The 22,027-nt window shown below is 37.1% G+C and overlaps 1 protein-coding gene across 1 annotated transcript in view; it reads right to left on the reverse strand.

Annotated features, from left to right (window-relative positions):
• LOC107093345 (sodium-coupled neutral amino acid transporter 3-like) overlaps positions 1–22,027 on the reverse strand; it is a 56,077-nt gene that overhangs the window by 28,185 nt on the left and 5,865 nt on the right. The window contains exons 2-4 of the mRNA XM_015388347.1: positions 2,928–3,155; positions 1,829–1,922; positions 1,609–1,724 (exon numbers count right to left, since the gene is read on the reverse strand). Coding sequence (XP_015243833.1) covers positions 1,609–1,724; positions 1,829–1,922; positions 2,928–3,064 — 347 coding nt within the window. The 5' untranslated portion in view covers positions 3,065–3,155. The remainder of the gene's footprint in view (positions 1–1,608; positions 1,725–1,828; positions 1,923–2,927; positions 3,156–22,027) is intronic.

The following is a 22,027-nucleotide window of genomic DNA, read 5'->3' on the forward strand; positions in this document are numbered from 1 at the left end:
TAGGAGTAGCTCCTATTGTTGCATTGGTGTTATACCACATTCTGTGCCCCATAGGTCAAATATATGATGGGGCACAAATCGGTGCATCATTGGATCCTGACGTCTATGGAGCTTACCATGGCTGAGAGCGGGTCACGGCTTCAGAGCCACCATTGTAGGAGGATGGCTCTGGTGTGATTTAACTTAAAAAAAACTTTTCTCTGTTAAACTAAATAACCACATTCAGTACCTGATTTTTTTACCTGGAGTCAATTAACAGAAACTATTTAGCTTTTTCAACTTCAGTGAAATGTTGCCAGAGTGCCTACGCTAACAGTGCCACCATACTCTGATCGCTAATATGCCCCTCCGTCGCATCGCTGACTATTTAGTTGCTTTTGATCACACCTTTATATAGGGATATCATGAAAATCACTGTATTCAGTCAGTGCACAGGCGTATGGTGTGAACCATACTATTAATCATAATTGTAAAATTAAGCCGTTGCTTATCCTTATAAATTATGAAAAGCTCTTGTTGTCAGGTAAATCAAAAAAATAAATCAAATAAATTCTGTTTTAAATGTAAAATAAATAACACAACTGAGTCAAATGTGTTTAAGGCTGAGCATTTTCAGGATATCTAGTCTGCTTCATGGATCGCAGTTACACCTCACATTCTCCATGTTTCTACCAGCAATTGTAATCAGACAAGTACGAAGAGCCTATTTTAGTTTAATATCTGATCCTTAGTAACTAATATAAAGTCTCTATCAGCCTCTGGATAAAAGAAAAGTGGCTAAAACATTTATTTTATTTGACTAATGGATTTATTTCATGAGAACTGTGCAAGAAAGAATAACATTCTTGTAACTAATTCTCAAAAGCAAACACTTTAAAACCAACATGAGAAAAGATTATTTGATATCTTAAAATGAAAAGAGAAGTAAATTACAAGCACTGATCCATCATAAATTTCATCTGAAAAAATTATGTTACCATTTATAAATGTTATTAATAGTCAAGATCTTTACCCACAACCCAACAGAGGACAAAGGCATTTCAACTCGTGTATAACCACATTTAAAGTCAAACAAATGTCTCCACACTAAGGCTTCTGGTATTTTTCATATGAAAGAATGAAACTTAAATTTTACTAGAAAAAATGTTTAGATGCTGCTGGTGAGGTATGTTCCCTTAAGGTCAAAAGCCCTTAAGTCATGCATCCGCTGCGTCAGACTGCTATGGTGGAGACTTTTTAATGCTGTGGGGCTAATTCATTATGCACACACAGAGACTGAAAGGAGAAAATCAATTACACAGAAAAACAAAAAGTCATTATGTTCTTATGCATCTGTGACTCTGCTCACATTTGCTTTATGTGATTAAAATATCATTATCAGGTTATCAATGTATTAAGGAAAAAACTGTCACACAGTTCTGTGTTATTGATCCAACTTGTTAGACAGGTAATACAAGGTGATTACTGTGCAGGTTTTTATCTCTGATACACACTCACACAGCAAAACCCTTGTATGTTACAAAATATTTTGAGTTCTGTAAATAAGTATAGCAGCACTGTAACTCCAAACCAATCAGGATTAAAGTGTATTACTATTATCAAACTTACAGAAACAGGACAACCCCTGTGTTTGCCATGGCGTATGCAAGTCCCAATATTCCACTTCCCATGATTGCATTGCCCAGGTTGAAGACGGACATGCCGAAGGAGGTTTTCCCTTCAAACTGTAACCAAGGCAGGACAGGGGGTAGGATTAAGGGGAGTAATATTTCTGTAAATAACCTTGAGTGAGGTATATAATCAAGATGAGCTGTGTGTGTTAGCTTACATCTGTGAAGCGTGGGGTTTTCTTGTCGTCAGCGCCTGATAAGAACTCCTGGCTCTCTGGGAGGTTGGCTTCTGTGTTTTCAGTTCTGTGAGGACTAAAGATAAGTAAGAAAAAGAAACACATACCATAAATCCAAATTTTTGAAATCCATTTCTTTTTTTCTTTGAAAATATGCATTTTGTGAATAGATTGAGATGAGTTATACAACTATAATATCACTGATACTTGTTAGCAGCAGCATCTAAGAGTCATTTCACACCTTGAACCTTTCCCCCTGAATTTTTGTCACATGGCAGTCACAAACTTTACTGTATGTTACTGGGATTTAATGTGATAAGACAAGCCTACTTACCAGGGTTAAGACAATAATTTCTGGTTTTTAACTTTGCATAATCACTTCTCACTGAATTTAAACCTAGTGACATTTTAAGGATTTGTTCAGCATTTGTGTTAGCATGTACAGATAAAAAAATATTTTTATTTAAATTTGTTTTATCACAGAGCAGTTACATTTATATAGAAACTTGACTATACACAGATTGATTCTATTTATCATGGACGTCATTTAGGTCAACATAATTCAGAGATCCTCACTAGAGAGTTTGCTGCAAAGGGGCCAATATATTTTGCATGCCTCACTCTTCAGTCTTTTTTTGCTTAAAAATGTTTAAAGAATCCAATAAATTTCTTTACAAATTTATAAATAGGATATGACAGACATGTCAAAGAACAAATATTCCCATAAACAGATTAAAAACACCTTTTTTTGTCTATATAAAATCAGTTTATTAAAAATACAAATTTGTTTATAATTTCTATAAATTCCTAAATGAGTGAAAGTTTAAAAGAAACGTAAGATTTGAATATTTACATTAAGATCTAGGTTAAGAAGTCAAGCAAAAGAGAATGTTCTCTTCTATTACAGTGCTTTTTCCCATAGTATTGCTATGACATTTTTTTTAGCAAACAATGTCGTTCCTGATTTTCTGAAATAATGTCACTCAGCTCCAAAGCCTTAACAACAGCTTCAAATGAACACCATTATTAAGTGCTCAGAGCATTTAAGGGACCTAAAAGGATTTTAATGTGCTGCACTCACTTTTCACAGTCTTCTGCAGGAGGTGTTTTTGCAGATGGCATGGTGTCCTCTCCAGGTTCATGGCCCTTCCCATTAGGAATAGCATTTACGTCTGCTGGGGATATTTCCACAGTCTCAGTTGGTTTATCCTCACTCATGTCTCCTCAGGTTAATAATAATGTGTCCTTTTAAATGTGCTTGATTGTGGTAAGGCCTTTGAAAGGGATGTTTTGGTGTTCCTCCTTGGATCTATGTAAGAGAGACAATAACAAAATAGAGGTGATAATACGATGCTACATTGAGGAAGCCATTAATAAATCAAGAGATTGTGTAAATTAGTTTCAAATCTTTCTGCTGGAGAGAAAAATTATTTATCTCATAAACATATGAGAGAAAGAATGATATAGTAACACCCTAGACACCATTTCAACATTTATAGCAGCTATGTAAATGAAAGCTACAGTGTACTAATTGACACACGATGTGCCCACGTGGACAGAATTGTTAGACTCCTTCGTTTAATGAAAAAAGGAAAAAATACACAATCGTCACAAAAATCACTTGAAACTAACAAAAGTAATAATACATAGGAATTCTATGAAAGTGAACAAATGCATCAGACTTTTTATTTTTCAACCATGCTTCAACAGAATGATTTTAAAAATAAACTCATGAAAAACAGGCCTGGATGAAAATTATGGTATCCCTAGAAACAGCAGAAAATAATTTGACCAAAGGGACATTTAAATCAAAGTCTGTCCTCTAATTAGCATCACGGTTGTCTATAATCTTGTAATCAGTCAGTGGCCCTATATATAGAGCTACAGCTGGTCACTGTGCTGTTTGATAACATGGTGTGTACCACACTCAACATGGACCTGATGAAGCAAAGAAAAGAGTTGTCTCAAGAGATTAGTCATGCCAAATGTAAAGCTTTTAAGACCATCTCCAAGTAGGAAAATATTGGACTATTCTGAAGTGTCCTTCTCTGAACCATGACCTAAATCCTATTGAGCATCTTTGGAAGGAGCTGAGACAACTGGAGCAGTTTGCTTATGAGGAGTGGCCAGAATACTTGCTAAGAGGTGTGTAGGTCTCATTGACAGTTATAGGAATTCTTTGATTGCAGTGAATGCCACAAAAGGTGTACAACAAAATATAGAAGAGCAGAACAAGACTCTTCCTGAAAAAAATAAGCTAGAAAAAAAAGCACATGCATTGCATTCACACTCAAACATTCCCACTATTGCATTCACACACAGTCATTGATCTCCACTCTTCCAACACAAGGATGTACAAGAATGAACAAACACTCCACAGTCTCACTTCACTCCTAGATCTAAATATTGATACCCTAATGACCAGTACTTGGATCCTAGAGGTGTTCCATTCATTCCTGGGTGTAAACAGGCTGACTGACCAGATAACCAGTTAAGGTTAGGGCTGGGAACCACCTGAAGCCAACGGATGCCGGTTTAAACACATAACCCTCCAATGGCCATGGCCTCCAACAACCATAGACCTCAGAGGTAGGAGCAAAACAATGAAAAAAAAGAGGAAAAAAAAAAAACTAAGTGGACCAGCAAACCACAGCTGCCTTTAGGATGTCAGAATCACACACACCCAAGAAGCTGAGATGTCATCTCAATGAATAACCCATGAAAACCCCATATATGAACCCCCCAACAGCTCCACCTATAGCCAGGAAACAGAAATCAGTTTCCTGTTCTTAGCTGAGAGAACGGGCATATAGTGTGGTCTTTTGCTGCTGTAGCTCTGTTGTGTTTATTCCTCATACCTTAGATCCAAAGACTGGTGGAGGAATTTATGTGCTTTTTCCTTTTCTAAAAAACTCAAATCAGCCTATCCAAGACCATCAAAAATGCCCCATAAAGGACACTTAGTCTGTGCTCACAGAAAAGCTCTCAATGCCCAGTTTTTACACATAGGCTACTTTCATACAACTAAATATGACCCCATCAGACTTCTGTCTAAATGGCTCAAAAACTCAAAGACACCCCCCCCCCACACACACACACCTCATAATTAAAGACTGTAGGAATCACACATGAGTGCACAGTGCAAGTAATAACGGATGTCAGTTATTAGAATTGTTCCAAAGAGTTTTATTTTTTTAAGTATAATACTGACACATATCCAATTTAGCAAAACATACTGAGATTGCTAAAAAAAAATTTTAAGGCAAAAATATTTCATTTGGGTTGCAGGATATATCTGAAAAAAAAAGTCAGATATGTGTTGCATTAGCAAAAATATTTCATGACATGGGTTGCATTTGCCTGCTGCATGAGTGTAGCCATAAATGCCATTTCCATCTCGTTCTTATGGTTGGCTCTAACAATAAGAGTCGGCCTCACTGTTTGTAGATTCCTAAGTGTGTTAAGTTTTAAGAGACTGTGTTTGACCAAACAATGAACAGGTGTACCCAATAAAGTTGCCTATTTATGTCTGAAACTAAAATCGGGTACTTGTAACTACTCTTTGTTTTCTTTTTATAATAAGAGGGGTATTCTGATTCTACTTTTCTGAAGAACTGCAGTGAACCTGTGTTGGAGTTTGTCTCAGTAATTAAAATAAACATCTAGTTTATCTGCTGTGCAGTAGAACTAAGCAGTATGTGTTAGTTTTATTTGAAAAAAAATGTATTTTGGAAGAACAAGAATAAACCTAAAGATTCAAATTTTCAGTGTGTAATTTAACACTAAATAATGGTTTGGTTGTTTGCAAAACTAAAAAAGCTGTATTAGAAATCAAACCAAACCCTCACTCACAATGCAGGATAAAGAGTGAATGGCGTGTTTTGGTATATCCATGAATAAGTAACACATTAATTGACAGGTTGCCCTTGTTGAGAAAATGGAGCTTTTAGCCGGGCTGTCATACTGGGCCTTGAATCATGCCTTCATTTCCTGGGGATCTTGTTGTAATGTATTAGCTGACCAGCCAGCTTGTGGGGCCCCAAAAGGCCCCAGTGACATGTATCTCCTAGATGCCATTGACTAATTCCCCCCTGTCTATGTGGCCCTTAATGAACTCTTTTGCTGCAGTGCATAAACAGGGGTTGGAATGGCAACCATGTTGGGATCTGTAGCGAAGGAACACACACAAATGTTTTAACTCCCCTCACACTGGTAAGATGAAAAGAGAAGAACCAGTCAGGACCAGCTACGAACCAGCTCTAGCTGTCTTTGTGGCTCCATTTCTCAGCTTGTCACTTTTCTCTTGGTTTCCTCTTTTATTGTGGAGGGTTCAGCACAACCACAATGCCCAGGGCTCTCTCTGCAACAATTACTGGCAACAACTCTGCTGGCCTCTTTTTCTTCAGGGCTCTTTTGCTTCTCTTCCTGCTCTTTTTACGGAGGCTTAAACTGGAAGGGAATATTCCTAGAACTTAACTACCCTGTTAGGTGAAACACCTCAAGCCTTCACCTAGCAGTTCTCTGAACCTACCAGCAACATAATTGTGAGCTTCACTGCACAGACAAACCTCTTGGTGTCCCTGGGTAAAGCTGGGTAACGTGGCCGGGCAGCAAAGCACAGGGCACAATGGCACATGTTGTGCGGTTTCCTGGGAACCGGTTGGGGAACAGTGGTACTATTGTGCCAGGCATCATTATGCAGCCAGGGCCCCTTGGCTGTAGTGCGCCAGGGCACTCGAGAGGCTGAAAAGGTATTTCACTCCCTAATTGAAAAGACGGCACCTTGAATTCAGCAAATGCCAGTATCCTGCTTTCACACAGAGTTTTAGCATAGCTGCTGACGGCAGCGGCTGAGGCTGGACCGGCCTCTTGTGACAAATCACTGCACAGAACCGCAATGCCACTCAGAAGGTCCACAACTCACTGGGATGGAGCAGCCATTGACAGACAGCACTCAATGAGCTCTCCAGCTCCTCCTCAACGCCTCCAAGCAGTGGTGCTTCAACTAGAAGACATGATTATCCTCAGTTGTGTCTTTTTCAATGATCATGTTCAGCATTACAGAATGAAGTGAATACATTGTCACTATGGGGTGAAAATTCACTTGTTGGTCAGAATATTTCACCCATAGAGAGGTTTGAGGGAAGCAAGTGAGTGTATAGCAGGGGAGGCTGAAAACATGTATGGGAATATAATGGGTCCAAAGAAAGTGAAAAATATGTATTTAAATGCCAATTAAAAATAAGCATTAAGGACTTATTTAAAATACATTAGTGTTAGGTTAAAGTGTCTTTCAAAAAATATCCCTTATCCTTGAAGTCATACTTTTATGTACTCTACTGGGATTTTATGTTATAGACCAACCTTAGTAGTACAACACTGTTGTTAATAATTTTAACAGAGTATCAAGAAATATAAATTGTCCAGTCTTTCATAAATCCCCAACTGGACTTAAATGTGGGACATTCTAATACACACATACACTTTGATTTAAACCAGTAATTCGCAGTCAGGGTGTTTACTGGCCCATGTTTTAGCCATGTCCCTACTTTAGCGCACCAGATTCAGTTGCATATAATACTACCTCAGTGTACCATATAGTCTTAGACATTTAAAGTGAAAAGAACGACGGGAGAAAATACTGCAATAACTGAGTTCAGACATGCAGGCACAGGAACACAGTGATGTGAACAACAGTCTGGTTATATGGATGACCTAAATCATGCAGAATTGTCTACTGTTTGTGGACACTGTAATGCAAAACATGTATCTGTCCGTTTGGAAAAGGAAACACCTCATTACAGTAATAAAAAAAACATGCATTACAGAATGCAGAGATAGTTTAAATTCATTAGGTCATTTGCAGGTTCTAAATATGCAACAATGTGAGTTTGTGTACCCTTCTAAATCTGACAATGGAACAGATCTGTTACTAATATAGCTAGCAACGTATTTCTGCACCAACCCTATTACTCACAAAACTGGTTATTTATACAGGAAATAAGGGAAAACCTCATCCACATATTAATGGAATAGCTTTTCATTCCTAAATGCAGGATGGTTTGAATTTAGTAGAATAGGCGAGTGCAAATGTGGTCATCTAAAAACATTTGCGAAATATGATGTTATAAAGAAATAGAGTAATAAAATAGTCACACTGGCTATAAAAGATGATCAGGAATCATACAATACATCTGTTAAATATGTTAGAAATAAATGTTTCCTTTTGAGTTTACCTTTTATACTGTATTGAATTCCATATTATAGCTTCGTAGAATAAAAAAATATAATTGTAATCTGTGTGATGTGTCTTAATGGTCACTTTAATATTTGAAGATCTAAAGCCAAGAGGCATGAATACTAAAGCAGCTAAGTTTCAATGCAGCGGTTACAGCAGCAGTGAAATGTTAAACAGGAGCCTGGTTAGAGAACTGAACAATTTTTCATGGCATATCATAAATGAATTGTTTTACAGTACTGTCTGAAAAAGGGACATAGGGTTACATTGTTTTAACAAATGCTTTATTTAAGAAAGTAGACTGTTTTTTATTGTTTCAATTGTATTGATCCTCTTAAAAACTAAAGCAAAATGTGTTACATGCTTCAGCTTTATTGTTGTTCCTCAAAAATGCTATTTTTTCAAATCAAATAAATTCTATCTAGTCAAATAAAACTAGCACATGTCTTGTTCTGCTGCACACCAGATCAACTACATGGGCAAAAATACATTCTGCAATGTTTATTTTAACTCCTGAGACACATTGCAACACCGTGTTCAGCAGGTTCACTTCAGTTCTCCTTCAGAGCACCACAGAGTATGTGCTTTAGCTTTGTAGCTCTGACGTAAGCAGCTCTGCACAGACGTCATCCTACATGGAGGAAAATGGAGCAAGGCAGCTTCTCTCATTGTTATTCCTTAAACGACAACAGAGCCCTATAACACTGATCATGGTGATTCATTCTCAAATTTTTATTATTTTTTCTGTATTTAGCCCTGCTTGATACTGTAATTAAAGTGTGGCTTGTGTTTTTGTGTGTGGAGGAGGGGCTGTGCAGGTTATGTAATATTGTCAGTAATCTCTCTAATACTGCTTCTTCTGTCACTACTGGGTGATATTTTAGGAGACATAAGGATGTAAAAGCCTCCTTAACTAAGACTTAATCGGTGTTTGTTTTATCTACATGTAGAGCAGCCTGACTTTATAGTATAGCAAATGTATTCTAAATGTGTAGAAAAATGTCAGAATACTCCTGTGAATTAACAAAATGCATACTTGTTAAGCTCACATCTTCAAAGGTTTTTATAAATCTTTTTAGAGCACAACGTGTTAATCTTCAGTATCCACTGCAGTATAAACAGTGAAAAACAAAACAAAAGTATTTTGCATATTATCCCCCTGAAAAAGATATTTTATAAAACTTTAAAGGTTTCCCTTCTCCATTGGAGCAGTTAATAGGTCCACTTGCTGAAATTCTACTATAAGGGTTCAAATAGAGAACGATCAGGTTGATAGATTAGATCAGATTAAAGCTGATCTCACAGGAGCAGGAAATCAGGAGCTCTTTCAGCGCATTTCATGCACTCCAGCTTAAATTTAGCTGCAGAGGAGAGAAAAGCTTCAGCGTGACCTTGCAGCACGTGACACAAGAAAATTGCGTTTGGGCGCCTGTTGCATGTGCTACATAATTACAATAGCAGCTGCTTAAAATACAGTACATGCTAGCCATTCACTGCGTGCATCAAGCAGCCATCTGCCATGGTGTTCTGGTTCTTCACACCAGGCTAAGCAGCAACAAAGGCAGACATAAACATAGACAGCTTAACAGTGAGCAAAGGCTTTGTTGTGGCAAAAGGAACATTGCAACTAAAAGTGTAGGAAAAATATTCATCCTTTATATTTGTGTTAAGAGAATGTGTGAAAATAGTCCAAAAATAGCAGCATTTATTTAAGTTGTGACTTTATTATGTTTAAATACATAATAAAGTAAAATTTGCCAGAGGTATTTTTGTATGGTAGCATAGAATACAAGGCACAGGTTTTTAAGGAAGCCTAAGTCATGTTTTGGCTTAGTTATTGTGCATAATTAAGTACATCTTTACCAACTCTGTTTCCTTATTGGGTTCTTCTTCCACCTCACTCATTCTCCACCTCCTCTACCACTGTGATTAGCCAGCAGGGGAAGTAAGGGAACAGATTAACTTCTGACTGGGAGTTTGTATTGTAGCCTCTGAAAAGCACCGTGTCTCAGAGCTTCCAATTATCTACAATGAAATGCACATGTTAGAATTTATGATTGCATATGATATATTATTTTAGCCTGCCATTGTAATTAAATATCCATTCTGATTATGTTAAGGTGTGTTTAAATGGCACCCTGTCACAGAGGCCCTTACTTTGGCACATAAGTAAGCATTCAGGGCCTCTATGCTCAATTGGTGAAGAACATTCAGATTTAAAAAAAATATTTTTTTACTATTTCTTGGGTTTCTTTTCATCCTCAGACAGCTCTAATGTAACAGCAAGTCTACAATGTGAACAGCTGCCAACACTGCAGGCTTCATATGTTCTCTTAAATCTTGTTATCACATCAAGCTGTCAGCTCAAAGTGGGATCTCTTAAAAGTGAGGTTGTCAAAAAACAGAGCTTATAAGATTCGAAGGAGGATGGCATTTGCAATGGCACAACCAAGGAAAGGCAGGGGGAAAGACCACCTCTATAGACCCATAACATCTAGAGGTTTATGTTCTAAATGCTTTGGGTAGCAGAAATCTGTGTAGATTACTTTAATGCTTTTCATAGATAAATCAACAAATTATGTTGCATGTTGTCCGTAAGCTGCCATATGAAGATTTCACTAATTTATCATCGACTCTCGATTTATGTACAAAATACTCTGAAAGTATAGTAGCTGTTGAATGTTATACTTGTCTTTTCAGATGCAAAAGAATTTAAACTTTGAAGCAAAAGAGAACTTGAGTTTCTATGAAAATCATCCTGGGTTTTTTTTAAGTGTCAGAAACCCTCCAAAATGTCTACCGGTAATTTAACCATCTTTGGAACAGCCAGGTTTTTTTTTGTCAGCCCCATTAAAACTCTGTCTGAAATGCGAAAGCCCCACTTAAAACAGTAAATAAGTCTTCAAGGAAAGAATTATGGATATTGATTACAAAAAAATCAGCAATTCAACTAGTATGCCTGATATTTTACGGTCAGCCTGGCATGCTCCAGCTTCAGGATGACATCTCTTTATACCCCAAGTTTAATCGATCCAGGAAAGACTGACACACGAGGCAGGACGAATTGTCTTTGGTGTCTCGTGAATTGTCTGCGTGGGAACACCAGCATGGCAGTGACTCACTAAAAACAGGATTTATTTATAGAAACACACAGATCTCCCTNTTTGGCTCATCTCTAACACTAACACCCCGCAGACAAGAGCAAAGCTGGAGCTGCATAAATAAAAGTGCTTAACCAGCTTTAAAGCACTGCAGACAGAAAATGTTTCTTTATGCAAATAGCTAAAGTGAAGAGTTAAGATTTAAATACAGGTGACGGACATGTTGCTGCTTTCATTGCCTGTAAAAAAGCCAAACCGAGTGTGCCTCTGCACATTTTTAGTATTCTGGGTCATTGCAACCATAGACATTAATACGTTGACACCTCTTGGACGCTGTCAGCGGCGAGGCCTACATGCCTAGAGGGTGGCCATCTTGGATCGGACCACAGTTCAGACAGCTGCTGTAACAATGAATAGGAGGCGCCTGAGATCTAATTTTAATCACAAGAAAAACGAGTCAGAGATAATATTACAATAATTTCCTACATGTCACAACCCCTCAAAATACCTAAACTAATATTAAATTTACTTTTATCTTGGATTACACATATTTATTCAGTTTAAAAACAATTTAAACTGGACTCAAACTGGATGAGATATATGCAAAGTTATATATTTTCCAAATAAATATTGAGATGATAAACACAAAGTTTTTATATTAATATATTGTAAGATTATGTTTTACAAATATCACATATTTATATAGTAAATTATTATTATTCAGTATTTTTAAGGATTGCTCTTTGATTAATAGTATTATGATCAATAGAAGAATTTTTGTTGTAATGTGATTTACAAAATAGAGTTAAGTTATTATTTTTATATATATATATGACACATTAACTTATTATTTTATAAAAAAAGTAAATAAAAATAAACATAAAATAAATTTTAAAGAGCATGTAATAATTTTACTTTTATAAAACACATTATAACATAATTTCCTCTATAGATCATAATACTCATCAAAGAGCAATCCTTAAAAATACTGAATAATAATAATATACAAGTATATTATTTGTAAAACATAATCTTAATATATTCATATAAAACTTTGAGTTCATCATATCAATATTTATTTGCAAAATATATAATTGTCTTTAATCTGAATAATTATGTGTAATCTAAGATAAAGGTAATTTAAAAATTTGTTTTGGTCTTTTAAGAGGTTGTGACATGTAAGAAATTATTTCAATATTATCTTTGACTCATCTTTTATGTGATAAAAATTAGATCTCAGGCACCTCCTACTCATTCTGATAGCAGCTTTCTGAACTGTGGCCCAATCCAAGATGGCCGCACTCTAGGCACGTCGGCCTCGCTGCCGACAACGTCGGCCTCGCTGCCGACAACGTCCAGTGAGGCATCTACGTATATAATATCTATGATTGCAACTACAAAACATCTTAAAATCAGAGGCAACTGGACTGTCAATCAACTGACCGAAAGAATGCTCTCCTCTGCTTTAATCCCTTGACACCTGATTTTATATACATATTTGCAAAAAATACTAATATGCCAAACTGAAATGTTTACTTTGACTGTTGAGCAAAATATAAACAGGAATTTAGATATATTTGATTTTTGTGGCATCAGTTTTAATGGTCAGGGACCAGTCGTACTAGAAGCAAGTCCGTGGCAAATGTTCCTAGGCCTGCACTGAAGTGTAAGAAATGAAATTAGAGTAATGCACATTCTAACGGTAACGGTTGTGTTACTGTGGTAGTGGTGAGTGGGTTTGTGTAGGGTTGTATATTGGCCTAACTTGTCGCAGTAACATTTGAGCGTAATAGCGATCTCTACAGTCACCAGTTCTTCAGCTCTGTGCTGCCGTCTCGCAGAAGATGTCTGCCCCCACAAACAGGAACCATCTCCTATGTAAAATATAAATACCAATTTCTAAGGTAAGGCAAACATAAAGGTTGAGACTTTTAGTTCATAGGTGATAATATATAACATACATATAGATAATACTACATATTAATGTAACTATTACACAATGTAACTTTAAAGGAGGAATAAGCAAAATTTCATGACTAGGTGGGCTATTGAGCACCCTATTGCCCCATTTACACTACTCCTCTAACCAATCCGTGCCAAGTTCCAACCGAGCTAGGATCAATTAACCATGCCATGCTTGGTTCCTACGACCATTTGCACATCACGATAGCATGGTTCCTGACCTTCTATCTAGTCCATAACACTACAGCTCTCAAGGTGGGACTTATGCAAACAAAAATGGCAGGCCCATAACATTCAAGAACTTATGTGCCTGGATAGAATTCTTCACCCAAATTTCAATGAAAGCCTCAGTCTCGGAATCATCCCAGGTTGCACCCTGCTCTTTTTATGCCATTTATTGTTAATAGGCTGAGAAGAACTTTGTGCTGTAAACAGGTGAAGAGAACTTGTAAAGCTGGACACACCGGGAAACCCGCAAATTGAGTCAGCTGATTGTAAATAGGAAATGACGTGGTCTCCCCATGTGCTCTTTAGCCCCATTTACAATACCCTTTTGTAACTGTGCAGTGAGCAGCACGGTAACCAAGATACCTGTTGAGTGTAAATGGCATTCAAACTGAACTGGACAGTGCCTGACACAACAGAACCACGCTAAAATAGTACTTCCGGTAGTTCAACAGTAGGGCTTGGAAATCCCCTTAAAAGGACATTTCTTAAAATGGCTTCAAAAGAGCATGGCTTGACCTGGCACAATGTCAAGACTGAGGCTCTTAATGCAGAGGACACTATCCAGGCGATGTTGGACGGTACAAAACATAATCACAAAGTTTTACAACTAGAGAGCGTTATCACCATAGATCGTCGTGAGGAAGTGTGCTAGCATGATGTGTAAATGGGGGTAAAGAACCGAGCCCGGCACAGTTCACTGATCCAAGCTACCGATCCGTATCGAGTTCGGACCGGTTTTCAGAGTGTAGTGTAAATGGGACTACAGTTATCAGCGAACCGAGCCGAGCCCTAGTGCTGAACTAGGAGTAGATTTAGCACTCAGTTGGGTCTGACATGGTCCAGTTCAGTTGCGTTCTATTTACACACAACAGTTATTTCGGTTACCATGCTTAAAATGGTAAAAAAAAAAAAAAAAAAAAAAAAGAGAAGAGAAGTAGACCAAAGCAAGAGGAGTGAAAAAAGACATCTCTCTCAACCTCCACTCCAGCTGCAACCTGACTTGACCACTTGTTTAGTTCTTTCTATCAAAAATGATGAATTCTTCTTTACTGTGATGTGGGATTATTGAGTTTAGGTAAGAGGAACGCTGAAATGTGTCTCTCAAATATTTTAACAAATGAAAGTTGAAAATAGTAGTTATAAATCTTACAGCATATTTATATATTACAGCATATTTAAGAAAAAGGTTTGTACTTTTTCTTAAATATTTAACAGGAGTTAATGTAAAAATTGCTTTTAACATAAAAAAAATAGTCTATGGAACAAATATCGTATATTGTTTATTTCTCAATCTAAAATATTTATTTGAAAATTTTTCAAATCAATTAGTTGTTACAATTATTTAACCGACTTTATATGAATTACATACATCCATTTTCTGACACATCCCAAGCAGGGTCACAAGGGGTGCTGGTGTCTATCTCCAGCTGTCTACAGGCGAGAGGCGGGTTACAGCCTGGACAGGTCGCCAGTCCATCGCAGGGCAACACAGAGACAAACAGGACAAAAAGCCAGTCACACACACACTCACACCTAAAGAGAATTTAGAGAAGCCAATTAACCTACCAGTCATGGTTTTTGGACTGTTGGAGGAAGCCGGAGTACTCGGAGAGAACCCATGCATGCTCAGGGAGAACATGCAAACTCCATGCAGAAAGACCACGAGAACCTTCTAGCTGCAAGGCAGCAGTGCTACCCACTGCGCCACTGAGCAGACCTATTATACACACATTTTTATTAAAAATATAAAATGCTTGTTATCCTTTTAGGTTCCAGGAAACTGACCGAGGCTGCTCTCACAGTTCAATGTTTAAAAAAATTTTAAAAGACACAATGATAATAATTAATACCTCCAAAGAATGTAAAGTAGAGATAGCCTGATACATCAGCCAGCTGATATTTGTGTTGTTTTCTTGTATCGTTATTGGCAGATACTTAACACAAAAAACATTAAGCAGCCATGCCAAAGTCGTGTAAAGTGCATTGTGTATTAACGATCTCCATTTGCTAACCATTGTAAGTGTTTCATTTGATTTGTTAATATTGACACTTGTGTAACAATTGTTTCCATTGTCATTTTTATCATATAAATGGAGGAAGAGAGAGAGCTATGTCACGGTTAAAAAATCAGCCTCCAAAAGTCGGCTACATATATTAGCCATTAGACATTTCAAAATTATTCGTATAGGCAATTGCCTTATCAAACCTGTACGGTCAATCTCTAATCTAAACACAATAACTATATACATTCAATACTGTTTAATCTCAAGAAGCAGCAGATTCATCTTAACGGACACTACTCTACTATATTATTTATCATGCTTAAACTAGCATTTAACACACAGACACACATCAGGAAAGAGTAGCTTCCACTAGACCAAAAGCTGACATATATTTCCATTTACGTCATGGCATCTACACAAAGAAATATCTTAATAGGCCAGATAAATAGAGGGTAGGTCATGATTAAGAGAGAATAGATTGCATGACTTTATCACCCAACAGGCTGACACAAGATAAGGACAGGAATAGAAAACAGAGATACAGGATAATAAAATGTGTGAAATAAGTGAGCACATAAATAAGTACTTCAAAGGATTATGCAGTTATTTTCCCTGTGTCATAGATTTCAATTTTATGATTTTATTTAAATTTACTTGATGTGTTGATGGCCTTCTTGAACTGGCAATTGTTTTATGGAGCGTGTGGATGCTTCAGTACAATTTCAAAGATGGTACAACAAATATGAATGGGATACACAAGATATGAGTGCATAGAGGTCTCAGTAAGTTGGAAGTTTAAACCAAAATAAACCAGGTGCAGTGAGAACCCAAAGCATACAATAGAATCGAAACAGTGAAAGGAGTGCACAACTTCTTTAACTCAATATATATTGATGTGGCATTAGGAATAGGTTGTACTCTCAAGCTTGGGTTACCATAGTGAATAATAAAAACAATAATATCGTTAATGTGTCATTGCTCTTTTCCTCCTCCTCCAGCTAATAGAAGGAGGCATCATTTACAGAATTTACACACAAATTTTTTCTTTCTGTAAAACAGCTTAAATTGGACAATTTTTACAAGCTGAGGTGTGAAGGCTGCTACATGCTCCACAAGAACCAAAGAACCAAAATAATTGTTCTCGTTCCAGCAGTGAATTAAGTTATTTTGTTCTCGTGGTTCTTGCTGGGCAGAGCTATTTTTTTTCGTGCTGCGTTTCTGAGAACAGTTTTGCGATTGGTCAGGATTTGGATAGGCATTGTTAGGTGGGAAAAGTGGAGAGAATTTTTACCCTCTTGTTTTCGGGACGGAAATGACCCCCTTAATTTCAGGTGTGTGATCTGTTACATGATAGATAGTTTGAGGATTGGCTTACAGAGCCAGCAAGATAATATATGAACAAAATACAACCATTTATACGATTCGTGCTAAAAGTAATATAGACGGCTCTAAATCTGACAAGACTTCTCTTGCAGTTGTGTTGTTACTGTGTGTTTTTTCGCGGTGTGACATAAGCTACAGTAGAAAGGACTTTCTGCGAGTTCGGAGGCTGAGCTTATATAAGAGGCCAAAATAATTATATAATTCCTGGCACCTCAAGAACTAAAGAAAATATCTCATTCTTGCACAGTATGTAAAAGGCTTAAGATGACAAAAAATGTATGCACAAAAATTTTTTAACTCAAAAGAGAAACAGAGACCAATTATTTGTGGTAGACAAAGCCAAAGGCTATTTAGAGGCAGGTGGTTCAGAAGATAAGACATTTAACAGGGCTAACACATATCTGTGCTCTTACATCTGTGTCAACAACCTTCTGTGATGGATAACAAAGCTTTGACTCGATTTGAAATTGAACTCAGCTCTGCGGCTGGGATCACAGCTTTTTTTTTCTGTGTAAAGAAGGCAATGATGAGATCCTGCCAGGGCAATAATGTAATGCTGGCACACTTAATCCAGTTCTGCAAGCCAAATCAAATTTGAGTCATTTCTAGAAGGTGTATGCCAGAGTTCTCCTTGCAAGATAAAGACGGCGTGAGAGTTGAAATGTGAGCAAATCCAATTCTCTCTTACAAGAATTATGAGACATTTCTTCATGTGACTCCATCAGATTCATTCAACAATATTTTAATTGTCTCAAAGCCAAGGTTTTTTCATCAAATCAGAATATTTATGATTTATGAGTGTCATGATCGTGGCTCTGACAGTTTGCCTAATTGATAATTTCACTTACCTGCCTAATTCTGCCCGTTTCCAATTACCACTCATCTTATCCACCTGCTCCTCCTGCTTTATATACAGCTCAGCCCCGCTATCAGCGCCAGATCATCGTTGCCGAGTTTGTATTGGAAGCCATTTTTGATGCCATAGTTCATGTTCTTGGGGACCAGTTGTGAGAAGCGTTTTTAGTGTTTCGTAGAGTTCCTGATCATGTTCTGTCTCTTATCCACTGGGTGTGCCTTTTTCCTGTCTTGGCTCAGTGGAAGGAGCAAGTTTTAGCGTACCGTAGTTTTCCTGATATCCTGCCTTGTTCTGCCTCTCAACTACTGAGCTTTCCTGATCCAATCTGAGCATTCTGCCTGAACTCTCTGTGGAATCCTAGAACCCTGGACCATTCTGTTTCGTTTCATCGGTATCCCTGACCTGGCGACGGACTCATGGACCTCTGAGCCTTCCTGTTAAGAACTGTTCCCCTGACCTGGCTTGGATTCCTAGTTGTGCTCTGCGGCAGCAGCATCTGGTTCAATCTGGGCGGCGTCCACCGCATCTTTTGGCATTCCACTGGCTGGATCCTACCTCGCTCTTAGGAGATGGACTGAACTGTTAAACCTGGTAAGTGACTCACATGGATAATCATCCGCCATCAGATTATCATGGTCATTTACCTGCTTTTCTCATAAACCAGAGATTCCGGTGATGGGCGGTGCCCCGCCACAACCGCAGCCTCTGCTGATCCGCAGCTGTGTGATTTTATATTTTAATAAACACTTTGAATTATCCCACTGTCTGTCTCGCCTCAAATTTTGGGTCCTACGTTCTGAACTTATGATAATCAGATCTTCTGTTATGGCCCCATAAATAAATTCAGTATTGAGTTTATTTTGACAAAGGATTCCCACTCTATCTCTTACAATCTTTGTTCTTGTTCTATAAAAGTGGAGATTATCATGAAATCTGTTTGCAAAACATTGTATATTTGGATGTCTGAAATTAGAAATTTAAAACATATGAAAATCAGGTTAAAAAGCCCAGCTCAAAGACTGTTCGATGTGATCCGTTTTAACCATTAAACATGTTGCTCTCTGTAGTATTTAGACTGAAGCATGTAAGCATTTCATTGTGGCCTAAGTTTCTGTCTGTGTTTGCAAAAATAATAATAATAATAATAATAATAATAATAAAATAAAAGAGTATGTCCATTTCTTTTTTTTACATTTCCTAACTAAAATCTAAAAGTAAGAGATAGGAAAGTCGGCAGTCCTCCTCTTTTTTCCATAAACTCCTAAAATCCCCTGGTGAAATCTTCCTCAGTCACTCAGCAAGCTCAGCAGGGCAGAGTTGTGGAAATGTTCATGCCCTTGCACTTAGAAAGATGCTNTCTCTTATCCACTGAGTGTGCCTTTTTCCTGTCTTGGCTCACTGGAGGGAGCAAGTTTTAGTGTACCGTAGTTTTCCTGATATCCTGACTTGTTCTGCCTCTCAACTACTGAGCTTGCTTGTTTCAATCTGAACATTCTGCCTGAACTCTCTGTGGACTCCTGGAACCCTGGACCGTCCTGTTCCGTTTCATTGGTATCCCTGACCCAGCGACAGACTCATGGAGCTCTGAGCCTTCCTGTTAAGAACTGTTCCCCTGACCTGGCTCGGATTCATGTTGCTCTCTGTAGTATTTAGACTGAAGCATGTAAGCATTTCATTGTGGCCTAAGTTTCTGTCTGTGCTTGCAAAAATAACAATAAAGTAAAAAAAAGTATGTCCATTTCTTTTTTTTACATTTCCTAAGTAAAATCTAAAACTAAGAGATAGGAGAGTCGGCAGTCCCCCTCTTTTTTCCATAAACTCCTAAAATCCCCTGGTGAAATCTTCCTCAGTCACTCAGCAAGCTCAGCAGGGCAGAGTTGTGGAAATGTTCATGCCCTTGCACTTAGAAAGATGCTCTAAGAAGTCTCTGTTATGGAAACCAGCAGCATTTGTCCAAAAAAGTGAGTATTTTTAAAAGCTTTAAAGAATAAAGAATAATCTCTAGATGCATTTAAATGTTGACAAAAACAGAGCAAACTTTGGACGGTAATATCCCTGATCCTATGTTTGTTTTTTCATTGTTTATATGCAGTTTCAAACCTCTGCAAACAGCACTTAGATTTGTTTGAAATTCAGTCTCAATACAACGCACATTCTACTGTTATTGTTTAGCTGATAAAATAAAAAATACTTATCTTGAAGGAGCTGTTTAAGTTTAGAATTGTCTAACCCTGTAATAACTAGCAAACATGTATATAAGGAATTATATTATTATTCTTATTTGGCATTTTCCTTAATTCTACTATCTCCATTCTAGCCATAGATATAAACCTAAACAGTGTGATATCATAAAGGGAACAAAAATAATTCAGCAGCTTATAACCAAAGAATTTTACATTTATTATAACCCAACTTTCTCAAATTATCTACCCGTCTTTCAGCATTGGGTGTCTTTGCAATGTAATTAATAGTCATTTCCTATAGTTTTTTAAAAGAATAAACCCATCATTAAGTTGCAAAAAAAATAAAAATAAAAATCTCTAAAGAATGTCACTTTTAAAAAGAGTCCTTTGAAAAATGCTTCAGAGTTTAGTGAGTTTCACAGAAGAATATGTCTCATAAAGAAACTCAAAACCTGCAAGCACCTAAACCCTTGTGCAAAAAACAATGTTGTAAGCTACCTCATATTGATCAAAAAAAGCAATAAATCCTGATGGGTACATAAAGATAAAGAACAGGAAAAGACACACCCCTGGTTTTAATATCATTATTAACAATAACAAATCTATTTCCACCTCTCATCACTAGGAAGGAACTATTGTAGTGCTGCAGCTAAGGAATATTTTGCTAATTGATATTTTGATGTTTTTTTGTTTTTTTACGATGAATCGATTAATAATCGAATCACAAAAGTTTCCATAAAGATGATTTTTGAATAATTAAACCACATTTTCCACATTAGGAGTTGTGAAAAGAGCATATTGACAGTCAAATTTTTATTTTATTTTATTTTAAAAGCAAAGAAATTTATATATTTTTGGTATGACTGCTGATCTAAATGGGTTGCTCTGTCAGCAAAAGATATTTTAGAGTCTCTACACTCCAGTTAACTATTAATCGATTACGAAATAAGTTGACAATTATTTCAATATTTGATTAATCACAATTAATCCGATTAATTGTTTCAGAACTAAATTATTGCTTCATATTCTTAAAAGAACGTATAGAAATGCATCCCTCCTTTAATAGGCCGAAGGTATGGTGAGCAAACGCTCTAAAAGCAACCACACAGATTAAACTGAGGGAATTGCATCAAGGCACGTTCTGTATGTCACGTAGAAAAATTAGACTGAAATTAAGAAAGTAGTCCTACAGTCGTTTCTCATCATCACACTCTTCAATGCCACCTCTGTTTCCCCTCAATCATGTGGTCCGAAACAAAGCACCACACTTTTCCTCTGGCTTCCACCATCTGATTCTGTCCTGCTTCCTCCTTGTCACATGGGGATGGAATTGGAGAACGGTAGTGCAGCGTGGAGACCAATGTATTCATTCACCAGGAAGTACAACTCCAGCAGTGTGTGGCCACCGCAGTGGATATTGTAGTGCTGATTCTGTCACATGCCACAGCACCCCGGCGGTCCAAATCCCAATCCACTGAGAGAGAAGTCCTTAGCAAAGCAGGCACCCTATGTAAGCAGATCAATGTAGGACTTAACAATCAAACAAAAATAATTAGGTACAATACCAAGCCATAAATGCTGCTTAAGAATAAAGTCAGTTGATCACACTTTGGGTTATTTGAGGTTGCTTAATGCTAAAACTTTATTTTATCTGCCCTGGAGACTTGTGCTGATAAATTGAACTAAGAACCACGGACACAATGTTGGAGTGTATTTAATCTTGATGTAAAAAAAAAAATTCAGCTGAAATAGCTGGTCTATATTTTGATGGTTGGTTAGTATCCTTTTTCAAAGAATGCAGTGTATAATACAGGATTCATTTACTTGTGTACACACTTAAGCTTAGGTTTATTTAAGTTGTATAAGAAATACTTCCTTGCTCTCTTATTTCCTGGCAGCAATAATATCCTGGATTTTAGTCCTTGCGTGGGGTCTTTCAGAATGGGGTTTGCATGTTTCCCAGGTGCATTCATGGGCTTTCTCCAGGTACTCCAGTTTCCTCCCTCAATCAATACATCCATTCATTCATCCACACTGGAAAAAAATCGAAATCTAGATAAGTAATTTTTTCTAAAATAAGTGAATTTGTTCTTGAATTGAGGAGGTAAAAGAGACATTTTGCCAATGGAACAAGACAATTTACACTTAAAATAAGAAAACACAATTGCATTGTCTTATTTCAAGTGCCTTTTATCTAAATATCAAATTTTAGGAGTAAAAATACTCA

The sequence above is a fragment of the Cyprinodon variegatus genome, unplaced genomic scaffold, assembly GCF_000732505.1.
Source record: "Cyprinodon variegatus isolate N-32 unplaced genomic scaffold, C_variegatus-1.0 Scaffold420, whole genome shotgun sequence".
In the NCBI taxonomy this organism is placed as follows: domain Eukaryota; kingdom Metazoa; phylum Chordata; class Actinopteri; order Cyprinodontiformes; family Cyprinodontidae; genus Cyprinodon; species Cyprinodon variegatus.